This window comes from Balaenoptera ricei, chromosome 10 (assembly GCF_028023285.1).
Source record: "Balaenoptera ricei isolate mBalRic1 chromosome 10, mBalRic1.hap2, whole genome shotgun sequence".
Classification (NCBI taxonomy): domain Eukaryota; kingdom Metazoa; phylum Chordata; class Mammalia; order Artiodactyla; family Balaenopteridae; genus Balaenoptera; species Balaenoptera ricei.
Genome location: NC_082648.1, coordinates 98,881,338 through 98,903,487, shown reverse-complemented (window position 1 = coordinate 98,903,487; position 22,150 = coordinate 98,881,338). Strand labels below are relative to the sequence as shown.

The window sequence follows — 22,150 nt, the reverse complement described above, 5'->3', positions numbered from 1 at the left end:
TACCTCCATGTGATGAAATGGATACAATGGAACAAACTATTCACACACATGATAACTTGGATTAATCACAGAGGTATTATGTTAAATTAAAGAAGCCAGTCTTAGGCTTCCCTGGTGGCGCAGTGGTTGAGAATCTGCCTGCCAATGCAGGGGACACGGGTTCAAGCCCTGGTCCGGGAAGATCCCACATGCCACGGAGCAACTAAGCCTGTGCACCACAACTACTGAGCCTGCGCTCTAGAGCCCACGAGCCACAACTACTGAGCCCGCGTGCCACAACTACTGAAGCCCGCGCACCTAGAGCCCATGCTCTGCAACAAGAGAAGCCACTGCAATGAGAAGCCCGCGCACCGCAACAAAGAGTAGCCCCCGCTCACCGCAGCTAGAGAAAGCCCGTGCGCAGCAACGAAGACCCAACGCAGCCAAGAATAAATAAATTAAATAAATAAATTTATTTAAAAAAAAAAAAAAAAGCCAGTCTTGAAAGGTGACATACTGTATGACTCCATTATATGACATTCTTGAAAAGACAACACTGTGCGGATGGAGAACAAGTCAGTGGTCCTCAGGGATTAGAGGCGGGGGAAAGAGAGAGCGCGAGGGAGGTTTTGGGGGCAATGGATTGTGGTGATTACACTAATCTGTATATACATTAAGATTCATAAAGCTATTCACCAAGATGTTTTAAAAAGTTGAGTTCAGGGGCTTCCCTGGTGGCGCAGTGGTTGAGAGTCTGCCTGCCAATGCAGGGGACGCGGGTTCGGGCCCTGGTCTGGGAGGATCCCACATGCCGCGGAGCGGCTGGGCCCATGGGCCACAATTGCTGAGCCTGCGCGTCTGGAGCCTGGGCTCTGCAACGGGAGGGGCCGCGATGGTGAGAGGCCCGCGCACCGCGATGAGGAGTGGTCCCCGCTTGCCGCAACTGGAGAAAGCCCTCGCACAGAAACGAAGACCCAACACAGCCATAAATAAATAAATAATAAAACATTAAAAAAAAAAAAAGTTGCGTTCATTGTATGATAATTTTTTTAAAAATGAGTGACTCAGATCAAGTGACCTGTCCAAGGTCACATGACTCCTCGGTGGTGGGCTGGGATGTGGACCCAGGTTTATCTCCTTCCAAGGTTGCCTCCCCTCCACGGGCCCAGGCTGCCTCTCCAAGGGCTAGTGTGAGGGAGACACGAGATAATGGAGTGAAAGCCCTTTGTAAATGGTTAAGGGCTACACAAATGTCAGCCCTCCTTATCCATCAGGGAACATGGCTGTTCCTCCAAGCCCCAACTTAATGAACAGCATTATTATTATTGATTTGTACATTCAACTCTGGCCTTCAATATATTAAGAACTGAGCTTCTAAAAAAACAAAGCAAACAAACAAAAAACAACAGGTGACATCTTCACTCCTTCCCTAAAGGTCATGTCTCTAGAAGAGAAAAGAGCGTAAAAGAGGAATATCTGGCCACAGTTTAAAATAAAAAGACTGCCTACTCTGGGTCATGGATGACAGCATTGCAGGGTGGGCAGGCCTCTGCAAGTGTGAGGTGGAAACATCATCACCAAAGACCAAGAGAGGGTGAGCTGAATCCCCTGGGTGCAGGTAGGGGGAGGGTTCAGTGTCAACTGTGGGCCCAGGGAAGAGTACACTAGTTTTTGCGTCAGACCAACCTCAATTAAAAATTTGTCTCTGCCATGATTCCCTACAGTGAGAACTTACACAGTCATTTAAGCTCTCTGAGTCTCATTTTCCTGATGTGTAACATGGTCCAGAGCAGCACTAATCTCAAAAATAGATTTTATTTTTGTGAAGATTAAGTGGATGGTAAAGTTCCCATCTATGGCTGGCACATCATTAACAGTCAATGAATAATAAATAGTCATAAAAATAAACATCAGCAATAATTACCAAGCTCTTAGATTTATATATAAAAAGATAACACAAATATAATTTCAAAGCAAACCACAACTATTACAGGAATCAGAAAAAAATACATCTACACCATTGGTTTAAGACTCTTTCCCAGTAGACCACCAAACCCTGATCAGACAGTTGGCTTGGTAGGCATGAACAAAATAAATGAAAGAGCAGTTTATTTGTTCATTCCTTTGTTTTTTTATTCAATTAGTGAAGGCACTGTGGTAGGTGCTGGGGATTCAGGGGTGAATAGGACAGGTGAGGTTTTTGTTCTCCTGGAAATTCAGAACCAGGTAAACAAGTGATCACATAAGAGACCAAGACAACGTAGATCACTAAGTGCTGCGCGGACAATAAAATGGGTTGATGTGATAGAGTGAATGGGGTGGCAGGGAAGTCCTCCTTGGGGAGGTGACAATTAAGGTGAGTTCTGAGGCCTGAAGAGGCCAGCCATGCAGAAATGTGGGAGAGCGCCAGGCAAAGGCCAATGGCCAGGTGATGACTCCCAGAGGTGGGGGGAGGGATGGAGCTCTGCGAATACCAGAGGGAATGACATTCTTAGATGGCCTCGGGAAGGAAGCCAGGGGTCAGCTCACCTGGGGATGAGGTGCTCTGGGTAAGAAGTTTCAATTTTAGTTATAAGTTCAACGGGTGGGCAAGGAAGAGCTCTTTAAACTTAGTTAGACGACACATATATTTAAAGCAGACTAAGATCTCCAAACAGAGGTTAGCTTTGTCAATGGGCTGTTACTAGTCGAAGCCTATTGGCCAAGGCTGCTTCTTCTGCAGAGAGTAGGGGTGGGCACTGCCTACTTTTGCCTCAGTGAGGCTCCAGTTTTAGGTTTCCAAGATTAAGCCCCTTTAGGAGTCAATGTATTATTTATTTGGGTATATTAACGCCCTCAGTCCCTTTACAGTCCATTCTTGCTTGCCTAGGATCCGCTTTTTCTGTCTGTCCGTCAGTAATCCCAGCTCTGATCTCTTCGATGTTAATTTCAGCAGGTAATCTAATTTTCTTTATTTCTCACTTTTCATCCCTAGGTATACCATTTTTATTCTTCTGCCTATTTAATTTTTTTTGGCCGTGCCATGAGGCTTGTGGTATCTTGGTTGCCCCATCAGGGATCGAACCTGTGCCCCCTGCAGTGGAAGCACGGAGTCTTAACCACTGATCTCCAGGGAAGTCCCTCTTTTGCCTATTTTAAAGATGAGGATGCCAGGCTCAGAACCTTGTTCAGAGTCACCTCGTGTGTTGGTAGCAGAGCCAGGATTTTAACCTAAACTCATTTGACCCCTCACCATGGGAAGACAGTGGGGATCAAGAAGGCTTTAGGGAGAAACCTGAGTAGGAGTGTGAAAACACACAGATAATGCTGTATACTCAGGAGGACAGGGATATAATGAAGTAAGATATAATGACAGCAGAGGAGGTGCTTGGAAACTCAGGTAAAGCAAGAGAGAGAGGAGGGCTCCAGAGCTTTACATCTTTATAGCAACACACGGTGGGTAAGTAATGAAGAGTGAAGTTGTCAGTGTGACACAAGGGGCTAAACGCAGTCTCAGTTGTCTCCAAGATGCCCCAGGATGGGAGTGGAGACAAGGAGCCCAGAAACTGACTTTGTTTGAAAGCAAAGATCTGATAGAAGCAGCGATTAGGTAGATCAGATGAGATTGTGTATATGAGAGCATGATGGAAGTGGTGAATTGTGAGGCTCATCCTTCAAGAGCTTGAGTCACTGATCTTGGTAAGTGGAGCCTTCCAGAGTCTGAAGACAATTTAGCATCTTAGGGGGGGATTCTTTTTTCCTTAGTTTAAATGTGAGAGAAAACATAGCAAGAATAAATGAAACATGGTTATAAACGACCTACAGTGTAATCTGCCTAAGTGCAATCTCATTTTTGCATGTTGTATATATTTTTTACTGAGGTATATTGTAGATTTCTTTATATTGTTGCGATCACAATGCCCATGATAATTCTATTTCCTTTTGGCATCATATAATAAATGCTTTCCTGTGTTTCTTATCAGTTGGCACAATTAAAGAAAATATTCTACCCCATCGAAGTCCCATCGTGTAATTATTATTCCACTTGATTAGTGTTAGAGCATTTCCATATGTTTATACCTTTTGGGCAATTGTATTTTCAAGAAGTTCTAAAATTCAGTGATGGGAATTCCCTGATGGTCCAGTGGTTGGGATTCCGCCCTTCCACTGCAGGGGGCACGGGTTTGATCCCTGGTGGGGGAACTAAGATCCCTCATGCCAAGTGGCACGGCCAAAAAAAAGAAAAAGGAAAAAGAAAAGAAATTGATCAAATATGGGACAAAAACAAAGGAGAGAAAAGACAGGCAAAGGACTCTTAGAAGAGTGTTCTGTTGGCTGAGGAAATGAGTGAAGAATGTCAGATGACATTATAATAAAATGATGGGCTTTTTAGGAATGTTTTGAGAATGAAAAGGAAATGGTGTGGGCCTACCCGTTAGGGACAGGAGGAGATAATGATGAGCGTTGAAAACCGAAGACCTGGCCGATTGTTGTAGCAGAGAGGATACGGAGAGAATGTTGGAGAGCTCACAGCACCACAGGGGATGTTGGGGAATCAATCAGGCTCAGGAAATGGGTGGCAACTGGGACCACGGCCAAAATGATGCCACAAAACTAGTCTGGGGAGGTGTTGGCTATTGAGGCTGTTAAACACCGGATGCCACCACCCATTTGGCCGTCTGCACTGGGACTTGGGTGCTGCCCACAGCCGTAAGGGATGGCAGGTTGAGTATCTCTGATGGAGGTTAGCTACCCTACCTTGCTCCAGCTACACAGAAACTGGAGGAGCCAGGATTCGGCATGCTCAACGCCTACGATGGGAAGTGAACTCTGCATCCTTCAAGGTGGGGCTTTCTCAACTAGTGGAGGGGGCATCAGACCAAATTAAAGACTCGTTTCAGGTTGTAGCAAGGAGACTAATGACAGCATGACCAGTCAAGGAACTGCAGTTGTTCCAGAGAAAAACGAAGAAGGCCTGGGCTCTGTCAGTGGCGGTGGGAATGGAGAAGAGGGTACAGATTGTAGTGAGAGTACAACAGCAGAGTGAATAGAGTTTAATGACTACTGAGATGCAGAGGCGGAGAGGAGAATATCTAAAATGCCTTTGAATGCCTATGGCTTCATGAATTGGATGAGTGGCAGTGCCATTAACCAGGCTAAGTCATCCAGGAGGAGGGGTATGCTTTGGGAAAATGACAGGTCAGTCATTTTTGACAGGCTGAGTTTGAAGTGTCCAAGAGACGCACAGCCAGGGAGAGACAATGGACACATTTGGGTGCCATGTTCCTAGACAGTAACTGTGCAGTGGGGTGCTGGTAAATGACTAACAACAGGCTCTCTGGAGAAAAGAAATTCTGATTTGTAGCATTTCTCAATTCTGTGGTGTAAATACAACCACTATGGCCAATTTCTAGGTATCAACACAAGGTTACTAAGAGTGGATTTGTGGGACTTCCCTGGTGGCACAGTGCTTAAGACTCTGTGCTCTCAAAGCAGGGGGCCCAGGTTCGATCCCTGGTTGGGGAACTAGATCCCACATGCATGCTGCAACTAAGGAGCCCGCCAGCCGCAATTAAGACCCGGCGCAACCAAATAAATAAATGTTAAAATAAATAAATAAAATATTAAAGTTAAAAATGAAAACATTAAAAAAAAAAGAGTGGATTTGGAGCCAAAAATAAATAAATAAATCTATTTAAAAAAATTTAAAAAAAATTTAAAAAAAATTTAAAAAAAGGGGCTTCCCTGGTGGCGCAGTGGTGAAGAATCCACCTGCCAATGCAGGGGACAGGGGTTCAAGCCCTGGTCCGGGAAGATCCCACATGCTGCAGAGCAACTAAGCTTGTGCGCCACAACTACTGAGCCTGTGCTCTAGAGCCCGCGAGCCACAACTACTGAGCCTGCGTGCCACAACTACTGAAGCCCGTGCGCCTAGAGCCTGTGATCCGCAACAAGAGATGCCACCGCAATGAGAAGCCCGCGCACCACAAGGAAGAGTAGCCCGCGCTCGCCGCGACTAGAGAAAGTCCATGCGCAGCAATGAAGACCCAACACAGCCAAAAATAAATAAATAAAAATAAATCTATTAAAAAAAAAAAAAAAAAGAGTGGATTTGGGAAGAGATGCACACAATCAGTTGTCAAGAGGCCACCTGGGGGTCCACTATGGTGACTATGAGTGAGGCTGAGGTCTCCCAGACAGAGCAGAACCCGGAGAACAGAATCTTCAGGGACGGACTGAAGAAGAGGGGCTGCCGGAAGGAATCTAAGAGAGAATGGGCAAGTCAAGATCAAGCCCAGATCTGGGCCCTGTCAAGCTCTCCAGAGGTAGCTTCCACCACTTATTCATTTTAAGAAAATCTGCTAGACTGTAAGCTATTTGAGGGAAAAGACTTTGTCTACCTCAGCTGTGTCCTCTAGGTCTGGAACACAGTAAGCACTCAATTAATTCCACTAATACCTTAGGGAAGAATTATGTCCACCAGTTTCATGAGGCAACACAAGAATAACTGAATTGTGTTACAAGGAGACATTTTGGCTCAATGTAAGAAAAACTTCCTAGCAAGTCTTGCAGACGTACACACCTTGTTTGGTCTGCCCCATACCACTCCCATTCTTCTGGGAACTGTCACTCTACCTTTCAACTCTGAGGTTCTCAAGACCGTCACTATTTTCTAAGTGAATCTACCGATTAGTCCGGGTGTCGGCACCTGACACAGCTGGGATTTTTGGAATCAGGACTTGGAGTAAGTCCCTCTCTTGTGGCAGAAACTGGGAGAAGAGGTGGCAGAAGAGGTGTCAGCATCCAGGGTTTTCCTGCCGTATATGAAGCTAGTTTCAGGGATTCCCTGGTGGTCCAGTGGTTAGGACTCCACGCTTCCACTACGGAGGGCAAAGGTTTGATCCCTGGTCAGGGAAGTAAGATTCCCGCAAGCCAAACAGCGCAGCCAAAAAAAAAAAAAAAAAAAAAACACACACCAAAGCTAGTCTCTGCGAAACAGAGGCAGGGAGAATCCCAGCAGCGATGCCCCAGTTCTATTCATTCATTCTTAGGTCCAGCTAGTTCTCTGTCCCTCTTATTACAGGACATAGTCCCATAGCCCTCTCATAAATGTCCCATGCCTTAGAAACTGGATTCGGGTACCCTGCAACCAAGGGTCCCAGTGAATACCCAAGCAGAACTCTCCAAACGTGTAATGCCACCTGTGTGAAAAATGCTGTGCTCTTCACCGCTCAAGTATTCATGCAGTTTGAATGGCCACTTGAAAAGGGTTTAAGGAGCGGATTTCTGCCGAGGGTGGAAGCCCGAAAGTAGCAGCAACGGCAGCAGCCACCTCTCCGTGAGCACTTGCTGTGTGTGGTGGCAAAGTGGGGAAGCTGGGCTCGATCCAGCTTTGAATTCGAAGTCCTTAATTACTAAGCTGGAGGTTCTCAAACTTTTTAGTCTCAGGATCCCTTTATGATCTTAAAAGTTGAAGACCCCAAAGAGATTTGGTGTGGGTTATAGCTATTTACTACAATGGAAATCAGACCGAGAAATTCAAAAGATTTTAAAAGAACAAAAACCCATCACATGTTAACGTAAATATCTTTATTAAAAGTAACTATTTTTCAAAACAAAAAATTAGAAGAGTGGCATTGTTTTACATTTTTGCAAATCTCTTTTATATCCGACTTAGTAGAAGACAGCTGGATTCTCACCTCTGCTTCTTCATTCAATACGTTGCTTTGGTTGAAGGATATAAAGAAAAGCTGGCCTCGTACAGTCATGCAGTCGGAAAAGGAACTTTGCGAACCTCCTGAAAGGGTTTCTGGTACCCTCGGAATTCCTCAGCCCATACTTTGAGAACCACTGCAGTAAACTAACCTGCCTCTCAGTTAAAGACTATATAGCCATTGAATTAGTATTAGACCTGGCAGTTCTTTCCATGGCCAAGGCATTTTAAACAAACTGCAAAGGGTGGTGGTGGGGAAGGAAACTTGAATTCTCCTGTTAACTCAATTTAAATGACATCGATTTCCAACTTGAGTTCACAGATTACTCCTTTGGCAGCCAAGATTACTTATTAGATTTCTTCAAGTTTACTTTTCTAAACTAAGAAGAGAAAGCGACATGTCATACACAAAGTTAACATTTGTATAGTGTTCTTAACAGTTCACAAAGCCTCTTTCTGTGCCCACATGACGCCATTTAGTCCTCGGCAGCCACTTTACAGAGGAAGAGCTCGGAGCAGAGAGGCGACTTGCCCAAGACTGCCATCAGTAGCCGGGCTGTGGACCAGGCTTCCTCGTGACCAAGAGACGCGCTCACAGGACAACTCTGCTCTGCCTCTAACGAACAAACATCTCACTTTCAAAAGCTGGCTTTCCAACCTAGAAAGAGGGGTCCCTTTATGTTCACTTTTCTCACATACACAAGAGGCGGCATCTGTTCTAGAATCCAACTGGATTTTATTTGACACAGAATACAATATGGGTGCAGGAATAGCAAACTGAAAAGACAAAGCAGAAAAAACACGGTTCTATCTAATTTATAATTAAGTAACAGGAGGGCAAGTCATTAAATGGCTAATGAAACAGGCTTGACGGAAGAATTCTCTTTTTCTAGTGCCCATACCTGAAAGACAAGGTAAATTATTTAATTAATTCCTTAGTAATTTCCTGTTTGAGACTATAAAACCTGCTTAAATATATCCGCAAACTTGGTTAAAACTTTGAAAAGAAGTAAGTGACCACAAGTGTGTGCCAAGACCGGGTTACGACCCTGGTCTCTGCCCCTTTCATCTTACTGGCCCCTGTAACATCTTACTTATCTCCCCCTTCTTATGACGGTTCCGCCCCACCACGGACTCAGCTGCACCAGCCTGACTCCTTCCAGTTACCAGGCAGATGCCCGGCAGTAACCGGGAGGCGAGAGGGAGAAGTCAGGGCCGGTGGTTGTTAAAGGGAGCTCCACCTGTTTGCCCCAGGCAGTGGCTCAGACAGCATGAACTCTTGGCCTCCCCAACCTGTGGTGGCCTCTTCACCTCAACTCCAGTCCTCAGGCAAGTTTAGGGTAAGGCAAATACAGAAACCAGTAACTGAACAGCCTTCAATTTCAAAATCTATCATCAGTTCCAATTATAGCCCTGAGTCCACTCAGCACTGCAGAAAGAGAACTGTGGAGTGAAACTAGGTATGGATCTCAGGTCCTTTCTGATTTCCCCAGAAGCCAAAAGTTGGCTCTAGCAAGATTATAAACAAGGGCAGGAAATTTCTTCCACATATAAATGGATTTTTCTTCTTTTTAAAAAAATATTTATTTATTCACTCGTCTGCATCAGGTCTTAGTTGCGGCACACAGGATCTTCATTGCCGCGTGCAGAATCTTTACTTGTGGCACGCAAACTCTCAGTTGCGGCATGCGGGATCTAGTTCCCTGACCAGGGATCAAACCCAGGCCCCCTGCATTGGTAGCGTGGAGTCCTAGCCACTGGACCACCAGGGAAGTCCCTAAATGGATTTCTTGAACACAAAATCCTTCATTATTATCTTACTTAATAATCTCTTTTTTTTTAAAAATAATAATTTCTGTGTGTGTGTTTTTTTTTTTTTTTGGCTGTGTTGGGTCTTCGTTTCTGTGCGAGGGCTTTCTCTAGTTGCGGCGAGCGGGGGCCACTCTTCATTGCGGTGCGCAGGCCTCTCACTGTCGCGGCCTCTCTTGTTGCGGAGCACAGGCTCCAGACGCGCAGGCTCAGTAGTTGTGGCTCACGGGCCCAGTTGCTCCGCGGCATGTGGGATCTTCCCAGACCAGGGCTCAAACCCATGTCCCCTGCATTGGCAGGCAGACTCTCAACCACTGTGCCACCAGGGAAGCCCCTTAATAATCTTTTGTTGTGGTTCTTTGTGGGCAGTTCACCTCTGATTAAAATACCTTGTTATATGGATGGAAACCAGGGCACTAGAACCCTGCATCACTGCTTCCATCATCCTGAAGGGCTACTAGATTCTTTAAGCACTTCACGTAAGAAATTCACTTACATATTGTCTAAAAAAGTCCTCACAGGGTAGAGCTCCAGTGTGTGTTAGTAGGCTGGAGAATAACACGGAAGTTGTCCGTCAGATTAAAGCATGCTGAAATTTGCTTCTTATGAATTTGTTTTCACAGTGCACTGATAACCATGGCCAGGCAGTCACCAGCTGGATACAGTGACAGTGTCAAAGCCCAACAGGAGGGTTCTTTACACCCCCCACTTCTTAGGCTCAGCCCCGGGCACATGTAATGGGCTACGTGAGACAGTTTTGGTCCAAGACGGAACCTGAAGCCTGTCCCAGGGCAGAGCCAATTACAAAGGCCTCTTGAGAACTTAGAACAGTGCTTCTGCCTTGACATGTATTACCTGTCATGGCTCCACTCAGAATGCAAGCTCCCCAAGGACAGGGAAGGACTGTCTCATACATTTTTATATCTTACACATTACTTAGCATATACTTTGCTGAAAGGAATGTGATGGTATGAAGATATTGAGTATTTGGCAGGTTTCTTAAAAAATGAACATGCATCTCACAAGACTTTCAAAATTCTTTACCAAAATAAATAATCAAGTCTAAAAAACAAAATAACTGTACCATTAAGTGATTTGTAAACATTTCACAAACTAAAGAACCCTATTTATTGGTTTTTAAACATAAGAATATTCTACTAGTCAAAACTCATATTTAAGTAAAAATCTCCCTTTTCATTAAAAATTTGATCAAGAAAATGAAAATTCAACAGATAAAAGAGGGTTTCGCACAAAAATATAATAGGCATAAAATATATAAAAAGTAGCCCAGTTTCACTGAAAATTTTAAAAAATGCAATTGAATACTAATTTTCACCTGTCAGTAGCTAAGATGGAGAAGTTTGATAACAGAACATTGGCAAGAAATGGAGACTAGAGCCTCCTGCTTCACTGTCTGTAGGGACTGTGAATTAGTACATATTCTTGGGAAAGGAAAATCTGACACTATCAAAAATAAAAACATACATACTCTTTAATCAGAAATTCCTTTTTTAGGAATTACTACTACAGATATAAAAAATTCTACATGTATATCCAAATACATTCAAGTACATATACAGGGACACTCGGGAAAGCCGCTAAGAAGCTGCTGCTGACAGTCACCTCCAGGAAAGAGATGAGAACAAGGTGAGACTCATCTTTTGTGGTATACTCTTTGACCACTTGAACTTTTGAAAATTTACATGTCATGTTTTATTTACATACTACTAACAGCCACGACAATAATGATTTAGTTGAGATAGCCATAAACGCTGTATCAGAATTAATCAGCATGAGATAAACCAATGAAACATGATAGGTGGATATAATTCTAGCCCAAAGCAAAGACACCTGACATTAGTTAGCCCCTGGAGCCTTATTACTGATGTGATTTTGGAAATATTTAATAGTTTGCAAATTCTCATATTTTTTACCTTCATAGAACCTGGATAGTTGGGAAAGTCTAGGCTGCAAGCTTCTAATGTGGATTCACCTATGCATTTTCCACATAGATGAGCCCTTGTCTAACTAACCAAAAGCTAGTTTATGAAAACAAGGCATGTTCCATGTCTCCATCTTCTAAGACTGTGCACCCTCCAGCTTGACGTGAGTCCAAGAATGATACTGACCACAAAGCCCAACCTTAAAACGTCAAAACATCCAGAGACACCTACTTTTGGAATTCCCACTCTCTGTTGTCCAACGGACACACCTGCCGTGTTTTGAGCCAGCGGGAGATGCAGTGGAAGTGAAAAGCATGCTGGAAGAAAAGATACATTTTATTAAAAATAATTCTGTGAAGGCTCAGCTCTCTCATGACAATACATCTCAAGGCAGTGGGGTAGTTACACACAGGGGCTGGAGAAGAGTGATGGAAGGCAACACACAATGGGAGACAAGAGGTCAACAACGGGTTACACCTTGGTTAGGTACGAGGCTAAGTCCAGTGAAACATGTCAGAAACGTCATTCCTACAAAAGGAAGAATGCATTTAGGAAGCATGGCGGTGTTCTAGCAGTGAGCTCTCTTTCCCTAAGGGAAGATGGAGCGGGGCTTCCTGGTCCTATGCGGCCTGTAGGGGAGGCTTACGCTACTGGGACTCACGCAGGGAGGCCCTTGATCACACTCTGATCACACTCGGATTTCAAACATTCCCCCTTCTTGGTCCCCAGCTGCCCTCCCCACCCTGGAGAAGGGAACCCCAGGAGCAGAGGCATCTACTCAGTGTGGGGAGTGCACCACCCCTGCCACCCACCCAGAGCTGAGAGGGGCACTTCCCTGACCTTCCACACCCAGCTCAACTCTTTCCGAAGGACTTGATTTCCCGATTTGTTTATAGGTGTACTGATATGACAACAGCCTGGTACTCAATGAGCCTTTACTGGGTGAGAGACTGTGTCTTAAAAAGGAATGAGATAAAAAATTAGGGTAAAAGCAAGTATTACGATGGGCACACCACACGCAAACAGCTGAAAGAGCGTCGAAGGGCTTATTCCATGATCAAGACAGGAAGTAAAAGGGCAAAAGTACCAAGACTACTCGGAACTGACAGGGAGCGAGGAGTTGGCCTTCGGATATGGGGAGAAGGAAAGCCCGTGCGCAGTTTTTTGGTACGAGTTAATGACGTGCAGACGCTAACCACAGCACCTCTGCAATGGATGTTTATCCTCCGCCCCTGCTCGTGTGAGCAGCGAACTCGGACGGAACAACAAGAGTCCCCTCACCTGAGCCATGATGGGTCGGCTGAGTGGGGACAGGGGAGAAATGCTGACACCCCAACACACCAGGAAAGCTTTGGCAGGCTTGGCTTAATAACAGCCCTTAACTCTGGTCAGCGTGTCCCCCCAAACATACATGGAACTTAAGAATCATAATGTGGATTATCATCTGTGAATTGTCTTTGCACAAAGACAGAAAGAGAATTCAGTGACAAACACTAGAGTCCACGGCTAGTGCACTGGGGTTACTCAACAGGAAAAAGACTCTCCCAGAGCAGTGGCCCCTTGCAAGACCCCTTTCCTCCTGATGCTCACACAACTCATTATTTCTGAAAAAGAGAAAAAACAAAATTTCCAAAAGGCAGAAAGCGGAGGCATTTTTCTCAATCCCCAGGCGGTGGGGACAGGCTCACGTAAGGGCGTTCAGGACACCCTTCTCCACCTCCCAGCTGCCCCGACAGGCACCTTGCAGCAGTACAGGGTCCTGTACTCCCCAGCCACCTCCGAAGACGGAGGGAAAGACGGGCTGCAAATGAGGCTGCAGGGCTGGTGACAGCATCCCGGAATGTCCCTGTTCCCAGCTTTCTTCCTGTTAACCATCTAAGACATATTAATGAGTATACTGAGCAGTCTCAGAATACACTTCCGGGTGCTTCACACTTTGCAGGCGGTCTGTGAACATCTACTACCTCACTGGAGCCTCCAGCAACCCAGGCGAGCAAGCATGACGGCTAGTATTATCTTCATTTTACAGACAGGAAACTGAAACCCAGAAGAGTTAAGTGACTTGCCTAATTCATAGAGCAGGTTAGTAGAAGACCCAGCACTAGAACCTGGGACTAGTCCAAAGGTTTCAGGCACACCTGCTGGCTCTTCTTGGTGGCAGGCTCTCTGAGCTTGACTCTCCCGAGCTGAATTTAAGGGGAAGCTCACTCCTTTTCCTTCCACCACAAATGACAAGGTTCTTAGTATACGCCTGGATGCCAGGGAGAGCAAAGGGACCGATAAGCTTTATTCTTTATCCCCATAAATGATAAACACTGTCCCTTGGCCAGGGGCTACTGTGAAACTGTCGAAGGGCCCGACAGCATGGAGAAGGTGCCCCACAAGGTGTGGGCTGGGAGGAGAGCCTCAACCCGAGGGAGAAAAGTACTGATAGCTCTCTCTTCAGGAACTACAGCCACCCCAAATTTTATTTATTTATATTTATTAACAAAGACGCTTACTGCGTGCAGGAGGTGTTCTAAGCAGTTGTTTTTTTTTTTGTTTTTTTTTTTTGAGCAGAGAAAGGTTTACTGCAGGGGCATGCAAGGAGATAGGTGGCTCATGTCCCAAAAAACCCCCAACTCCTCTAAGCACTTTTTAACATAAAATCACCTCATTGTGATTGTGACACTATGCAATCTACTATCAGCTCCATTTCATACGAGGCTTAGAGAGGCCAATACCTTGCCCAAAGTCACCTAGCAAGTAAGTCCCAGAGACAGGGAATGATGGTCTGACTTCAGAGTCTGACTTCTTAGGCCTGTGTCATGCTGGGAGCCCTCTGTCCCCTGGGCACAGGACAGGACAATTTTAGCTCCTATGACGGGGACTACATGTCTGTAAGGATGAATTTTTAACACGTGCTGGAAATAACATATTTGATGCCTATTATCCTTCACAGCTGTCACTCCCTGGAAGGCTGTACATTCAGTCCAGAGATGCTGCACAAAACATTTCTGGCATGAGCCACATTAAAAAAACCCCAAATCCTAACTTAGTACATTTGCCACACCTAAAACACACACACACACACACACACGGACACTCAATTTATTCACCTTAGTTCCGCAAGACACCTAGCCTTTTAAAAATGTGTTACGAAAGTAAAGATTTCCACTAACAGAATATTCCAAAGACTGTGCCATAGGCTTTGAAGGCAATTCCCAAGGATGAATCCCCAAAATGTTGCTGACAAAAGTTGGTACACTTTATAATTAAGACAAACTATTGTCTCTGCAATAACTAATAATTTTTACCCTATAACAGGTGAACAGTACAATGCTTTTAAATCTTTTTTTTTTTTTTTTTTTTAAATATTTGTGTACCTTTTGGGAGAAAAGTGGGCTAGTCATTTTTTTCCTAGTTAGTTTCAAGACTGGCAAAGCAGGAAAAGCGGTACTATGTTTACAAGCCATGCTGATAGGGAAAGATGTTTCCTTACGTTACAGACTCCCCACGCAACGGTGCACTCTTCGGAAGTAGCAGACGCCTGGTTGGCTTGACACTCTATGCCTGTGGGAACAAGAGCAACAACCTTTTCACCTACAGCTGCCCTACCTGCACGATGACACAATGACATGACTGGGGGTGGGGGCGGGGGTTGGTGGTGATGGCATAAACATGAACAAAATCTCAAGTGGTTAATTAGTCATAATTTTTTTTTAATGAATGTGGAAAGGGGTGAAGAATAGAGAAGGCAGAGATATGACTTAACAGCATGCTTTGCAATGAATCCCTCCCCTTGTTCAAAAACAGAGTAACGAAGGGAAGAGCACTTTTTAACTCTGAACATAACCTGACTTGTCCAAATGACAGTGATTCCTCCTAATCTGGTAAATTTAGTAAATTCTTAAAGCCACCTCATAACTCTTACTGTTCTGACAACTGGCATCTCTATTCTTGGTGAATGCTTCCTCTCAGGCCCTTACGACACCCAGGTTTGCCACATGAAAGCCTAGCTGGGGGACAAGCTCTAGTCCCTAAAGGAGTCAGGCAGACATATGGATCTGGGACAGAGCAAGTAAAAGGGGGTGAAGAGGCCTGTGGCGAAGTGCAGTGTACGCTCTGCATGAGGACGTCAAAACTCAAGTCCTTAAAACACCGTCAACACAGCAGATCTGTGAGGCCAACGGGTTAGAGGAGACTCGGGGCTACCACTTAGCAACACTTATTGCCCCTGAGGTGATTCTCACTGGTGAATGGAGCAAATTACTGCAAATGTATCCAAATATCAATTTCACAGAGGGGGAAGGGAGGGAACTGAAATAGAATAAAAATCTGACTGAGATCCAGAAAGGATGAGTAAAGCTCTATTGGGGATAAATATTCAACGAACAAGAATTACTAATGTGTAATTTGCTTTCTCTGAAGGTGGTAACTAAATGGAGTCTCCCTTCTGAAGAACAAAAAGCTTCAGGAAAGACTATTTAATAGGAGACAATTACTTCAAACTTCCATAGGCGGAAAACAGTAAGATTGTACGAAAGTAATGCTGAGATGTTAACGCATACATTTGGTCTTAGGGGAAGAGATATACCATAATGCCTTTTCCCCCACCCTTCAAAAATATGAAAGGCAAAGGATCTGAAATCACAGAAGTTGCTTATGCTACCCAGATTCACACTACAAAGAGAATAACTGGTTTTCCTTCTGATAAAAGTGGAGAATCTAGGGCCTATGCCATATATTCAAGAATGTATGGGGGCTGTGAATGCACCCAATTCAAAGAGATGGCAGAGAAGATAAAATCTGATGTCCTTCAAGTTGGATCCTCTCACTTAGATGAGGACTATGTATTAAGAAATTAGCTAAGCAAGAGGCACAATTATTATTATTATTTAAGTAAATAATGAAACTGTTTCAAGGTACATTATCATGTTTAAATTTTTCTAGGTCTACGTATTTTTAAGGGGCTGTTGTTCTATGCCTAGCGCAAAGTAGGCTCTCAGTACCTGAATAAGCAAACAAAAAACACTTCTAAAAATAGAGAGAGAATGGGGGCCAAATGTACAGTTATTCTTATCAGAAAACTCCTAACAAAGAACAAAAAGATACTGTACAGCACAGGGAATATAGCAACTATTTTATAATAACTTTAAAGGGAGTATAATCTATAAAAGCATTCAATCACTATGTTGTACACCTGAAATTAATATTGTAAATCAACTATACTTTAATAATAATAAGAAAAGATGAGAAATAGGATTGCAATACAGAACGTCAGATAAAAGGGGATAAGGCATGAAAAATTACTAAATACAAGTGTAAAATGTTCTCAAAGATAAAATGTTTTCAAGCTTTTGGTCCAGAGGCTGAGCATTGGGGTTTAGTCGTTTGTTTAAACAGGGGAAGGAACTGTTCTCTGTCAGCCTAGAGCAGACAAAAGAGCAGCACACAACAGGTTCCTATCAGACCCCTGCAAAGGCAGAAGTTTATTTTATGTGACTTACAAAGCTTGAGGACTTTTATACTTCAATACAAGAGCATTACAACCAGAGGACTGCTAAGGAAGCAATGGCTTCTTCTTGGAAGTGAAGAGATTTCACACTTTGAAAATATTGATGGACCTGTGGTTTTAGGAAAAGACTAACTTACGGGCAGAGGCTGGGTCTAAGCCCTTCTGGATGCCCCCTTCATCTGGAACAAGATTACCTGAGGCAATGGAGAAAATTACACCTAGCAGATTGTGTTCTTTAAAAGAACCAAGAAACAGGGCAATGCAAAATAAGTATGAAGCTATAGTAGGACAGATAGTATCAATTTGGATTCCAAAGAGGAAGTCTTCAGACCAAGAGTGCTTTGTAGGTGAGTTCAACTGGAGCACAGCCATAATCACTCGTTTATTTACGGCTCTGTATACAATTATTCATTTAATGCCAGACCAGAATTTATTAGAAAATGGCCACTGCTATATCAAGATTCTTATTTTCATCTTTAACAAAAGTGTCTTTTTACAAGCATCATAATTCATCTATTTTTGAAAGGAAGACAAGCCCAGTTGCAGCAACCAGATTTCTCTTTAGTGTCTGTAATAAACAGAAGGGTATGTTCCATAAGGGTAAAGACTTGATCTCAGGTCTTTTATCCTAGACCTTGCAAAATGCCCAGGATATAAATATTCATCAAATGAACATAAGACATGACTTGAAAATACTCTGTTTGTTATAGGAATTCAGTGTTCTACTTCTACATCTGACATTTAAAATATATGATAAAGCAGGTGGCTAACTAAAAGCCCACGCTGACCCCTCAAGTGTTCAACACTAAGAGAAGACAGAATATCAGTGGCCTTTGTCTGTCACCATCTTCCCAAGAAGTGCATTCTCTTGCATCCAGACAGACACACAATGACTTAAATACAGAGGTTAAAAACAAGTCAGGATTACAGAAAAGAGCCCCAAGAAAGTAAAATTTTCTCTGGGCACAACTCCTTGTGAAAACGCACAGCAAGGAATTGGCAAGCACGTAATCAAAAACCCCACCCTAGCACATTTAACACTGTGCATGTGTTTTTCTGTGATGGGTTCCTTCTCTCTACATTAAACATCATGGTAGCTGCTGATCTGCTTTGACTGTTGTGTGAAAAGGTAAACAGGGTCAAAACTCAAAGAAACCAAGGGCAGTAAACTACCAACACATGCCATGATTGTTTTCCCACACAAAATATTTGATTTGTGCTTTCCAAGTTGCAATGACCACAGACTAGTCTCCTATTTTGTGTTTTTATTATTTACTGAGCAAATATCTAGTGAGAACCTATTATAGTTTCTCACTAGATATAGTAGTATTAGAGTACGAGACACTATGCTAGATGCTAGAAACACATCAGTAAATAACATGGAATTATAAAGAACCAACTAAATTAAATGACTGCTACAAAGGAAACTATAGGATGTCTTGGAAATATTTAACAGAACTGTCATAGCTTGTGTTTGTGTGTATGTAAGTATGGTCAGGGAAAACATCTTTGAGCAAGTTCAAGGTGAGATCTGAAGACCAACTATGGGTTAGTTCTACATTGCCCAATAAAGTAGCCACTGGCCACATGTGAGAATTGAGCACATGAAATGTGGCTAGTCTGAAATGAGCTTCTCTGGAAGTGTGAAATACACTTTGAAGACTTAGTACAAAAGAAAAAAAAAAAAGTAAAATATTTCACTTTAAAATATTGATTACACGTTGAAATAAAAATATTTTGGATATAGTAGGATAAATAAAATACAAATCATCTGTTTCTTTTAACTTTGTTAATATGAGTACTAGAAAACTTTAAATTACGTTATTTGCTCACAACTGAGGCTTACATTTAGATTAGACAGTGCTGCATTAGACAAAGATAGGGGGAGAAGAGGTGAAGAACATTTCAGCAGAGGGAACAGGATATGTAAGGGCTCTAAACAAGAGCATGGACACTTGAAGAATGGAAAGAAAGTCAGAGGAGCCACCAGAGTAAGCAGGAGAGTGGCTCAAGATAAAGCTGAAGAGGCAGGTAAGTCATTTAAAAATTAAGTTATAATTTCAATTCTAGAAAGTTGCAATTTCTTTGCCCTATTCCTGACCTCAGTAACAAACCATTTTAGTACCTGGATGAAATAGTAACTGGATGAATAGTGACTGCCCCTGGTGTGATCAACATTCTTGCCCCTATTACGACAAGGATACTAAGTCCATCAACAGCTATAATCAAACCTACTATGTGTTGACCACTATGTGTAATGAAATATGTGGAAATTTAAATTAAATTTCTTTACAGCAATTAACTGCCTATTTAGATGTCGGCAGTGATGTCCCCTTAACTACACTTGGGCTAATGCTGAAAATCCACACACAGGCTTCTTTTCTTCATAAATCCCCAGCAAAAACTAGTTCTAACACAACATTTTAGCTCAAAGTTATTTTTCTTTCTTTCACTATTTTTGCCTTTGAGTCTGGTTACAAGATGGGAAACAGAGAGGATATAATCAATAGTACCTCTGTGTCCACAATTCATTCTAAAGGTGGCCTTGCCATCTTTAGATTGAGTAGGTTTATTCTGAGAGAGGGGTATGCCTGCAGGACATCATAAAAAACTACTTTATTTCAAACATGCCAATGGACTAGATGCAGAAGACCCCAGGTGCTCTGACTGTACTTTATATCTCCTTGTGAAGAAGAAAACTGGTCACATCAGGATGGCCGCAATCTCTGTAACGTTCTCAACTTCCTCCCATCCTCCTCCAATTACTTACAAAGATCCATAATGTGGTTCCGGCAGATGGCACAGTTATCAACCACAATATCCCAGGCCCAGAGGGCTACCGCATTCCACTGCAAAGAGAAAAAGGGGGAACAATGCACTCTACTCTCCTTGTAACACAAGCATAGACACACATAGAACACACACACGACACTCTAGGATTTCAGGCTGCAGTTATCATCTTTTTGGCCACAAGGACCACTAAACAAAAGAGCTTCTAGAGGTTACATTACTCTTATTTATTGTATCAGAGAGCAAGAGTAACCTACACATACGCTCACCCATTCTCCACACAGCTGAGTATATAAATACAGAAATGAATGTCATCTTTTAATTTTATTTTTTCCTACAGTTTAGTCAGCCATATCAATGCAAACAAATCAGGAATAATTTATAAGTGCCTGTTTTAGGTCTAATAATCACAAACTTGAATTACTGTGCAGGTTCTCCTGGCAGTTGCAGAAGAGCTCAATTTCTGCATAAAAAAATATCTGCTCTTCAAGGCGACTTTGGAAGCAGGAATGGGGAGGTCGAAAACAAGGAACAGAATGAACTAAGATGATGATTGGATCATAAAACGGGTAATCGTGGGATAAGCTGGATAACTAAGTACCCAGTGTCAATACACAGAACAAGGTCATCACTTAAATCTTACAAGATAACTGCACAACAAACTCTAAAATTCACTAGGATTTTGTTTAGTTCCTATCATCAAATAAACTGTTTTCAACTTTTACATGCTCAGACTCTTATATTCAGTTAAGATAATTTCCATAAGAGTTTACCTAAAAGTAGTATTTAAGTAACTCAACCCTCTGGCTTCTGCAATTATAAATATTCCCAAACTCCCTTTCATCCACGAATTTGGTGCTACTTCTCAAATCTTCATCTCTTTCAAGCCTAATTCTCAGTGTCTAGTAACTTCTTCAGCACTTTTCACCCTACAGCTTCAACTTGGAGGAAAAAAATCCTACTTCTATTCTTCAACATGGCTGCTGGCTCTAACTGAGCATGCAGGGCCCACAACGAAACGCCAAAAAGCACTAGGAGGGGGAATATTGTCAGGGTTTAGCCGGATGTTCCAGGAATAACAACATCTTCCCTATTTCAGGTCTTCATTTTGTACAGATCTGTTTTATCTTAGGTGGGAATCGGCACTTTTCTCCCAAACTGCTGGCAAACAACTATAAGGCATTTCATGCAAAAAGACACGTCCCACATGTCTGCTTTCCCACTTTTACCAGGTCGTTCGCAACTAGTACTCAACCCTCCCTAAATGACACAAGATTTGGGCTCGCATTTTCTTTTTAACAAATTCCACCATTTTTTTTTTTTTTTTTGGACAGCGGGATTCTGAATATGACCACAGGACTGGTGCGGCTGTGTGACAAACCAACAGACCTCTCAGAAGAGCCAAGAGTTACACTCGAGACACTTTAACTTGGCAAGGGCGAGGACCAGAGAGGGCTAATGGAGGCCTCGATTAGGCGAGGACCGGGTCGGGGTCCCTCAGAGGGACCCCCAAGCTTCGGACAGGAACGGGGCACGGAGATCGCCAGCCCGGGTCCTCAGAGGCCTCCAAAGCGGTAGGACCTCCGGTTCCCGGCTTTCGCCACACCGCCCCATCCTCCACCCACCGCAGCTCTCCGACTCCCCCTTCCTCCCACCCCACCCTCTCCTTCCCCACCCCTCCACCACTCCAGTGACAGCTCAGGCGCTTGGCTCCTGCAGCCAAGCCGCAATCCCGCGTATCTCAATAAGCACCTCCGTGATTGGCCCCTCAGCCTCCTAACGAAACCAACACTGCCACTGACAGTGGGCGGCAGTCACGCCGATCAACCCTAAAACCCGCCCCCCGGCTTCCTTTCGTGGTACCCTGTCCCAGGAACGCCCTGAAGTGAAGCCCTTTCCTCCTCGCCTTGGTCATCCTCGGGCCTGCCAGCCAGATCCACGCCTCTCTAGCTTCCCTGAGGAAGGCGCTGGCGAGACCCAACCTTTTTCACTTCAAAGCGCTTCTTGCCCGCGCCGCTGTTCGTGCCGCTCGGGGTATCCACATCCATCGCTGCCGCCATTTTGGAAACACACGCTCCGTCGCCCGGCTACTGCGCCTGCGCGTCAGCGCACGCCTCGCTCCCCCTCCCGCCCCGGCACCTCCTCCCGCGCCCCACCCCTCACTGGCGCGCGAGGGGCAGGTGGGGGCGGAGCATGTGGCCACGCCTCTTAAAGGCGCTGGCGCTGTCCTCCCCCAACCCCCACCTACCCAGCGTTGGCGGAGAGGAGGCGGTGGCCCGAGCGCCTGGGGCGGGGCCGGGCAGGGCCGGGCCGAAGTGAGCGAGCAGGGTGGAAATGTTCGAAAGGGCTCGTTTTCGTCGCCCTCCCCCGGGAAGCCCCCGGCCACACTCCCTCAGCTGGGGCGGCGGCTGCTTCCTCCGCTTGGGCCGCGACCTGCAG

The 22,150-nt window shown here is 44.2% G+C and overlaps 1 protein-coding gene across 1 annotated transcript; it reads right to left on the bottom strand.

Annotated features, from left to right (window-relative positions):
• Nucleotides 1-7,528: 7,528 nt before the first annotated feature.
• On the bottom strand, nucleotides 7,529-21,811 carry RBX1 (ring-box 1). Its single transcript, XM_059937044.1, has 5 exons — nucleotides 21,694-21,811; nucleotides 19,692-19,770; nucleotides 14,906-14,976; nucleotides 11,656-11,741; nucleotides 7,529-8,574 (listed from the first exon to the last, which is right to left on the bottom strand). Exons 1-5 carry the CDS (start codon nucleotides 21,769-21,771, stop codon nucleotides 8,562-8,564), a joined length of 327 nt encoding a protein of 108 aa, XP_059793027.1. The 5' UTR covers nucleotides 21,772-21,811; the 3' UTR covers nucleotides 7,529-8,561.
• Nucleotides 21,812-22,150: the final 339 nt, after the last annotated feature.

Coding starts and splice junctions, on each gene's coding strand:
- RBX1 (XM_059937044.1), bottom strand. CDS start 21,771: ATGGCGGCAGCGATGGATGTGGATACCCCGAGCGGCACGAACAGCGGC. Junction 19,771..21,693: donor AGCGCTTTGAAGTGAAAAAG/GTTGGGTCTCGC, acceptor TTCTCTTTGCAG/TGGAATGCGGTAGCCCTCTG. Junction 14,977..19,691: donor GAACCACATTATGGATCTTT/GTAAGTAATTGG, acceptor TTGTTCCCACAG/GCATAGAGTGTCAAGCCAAC.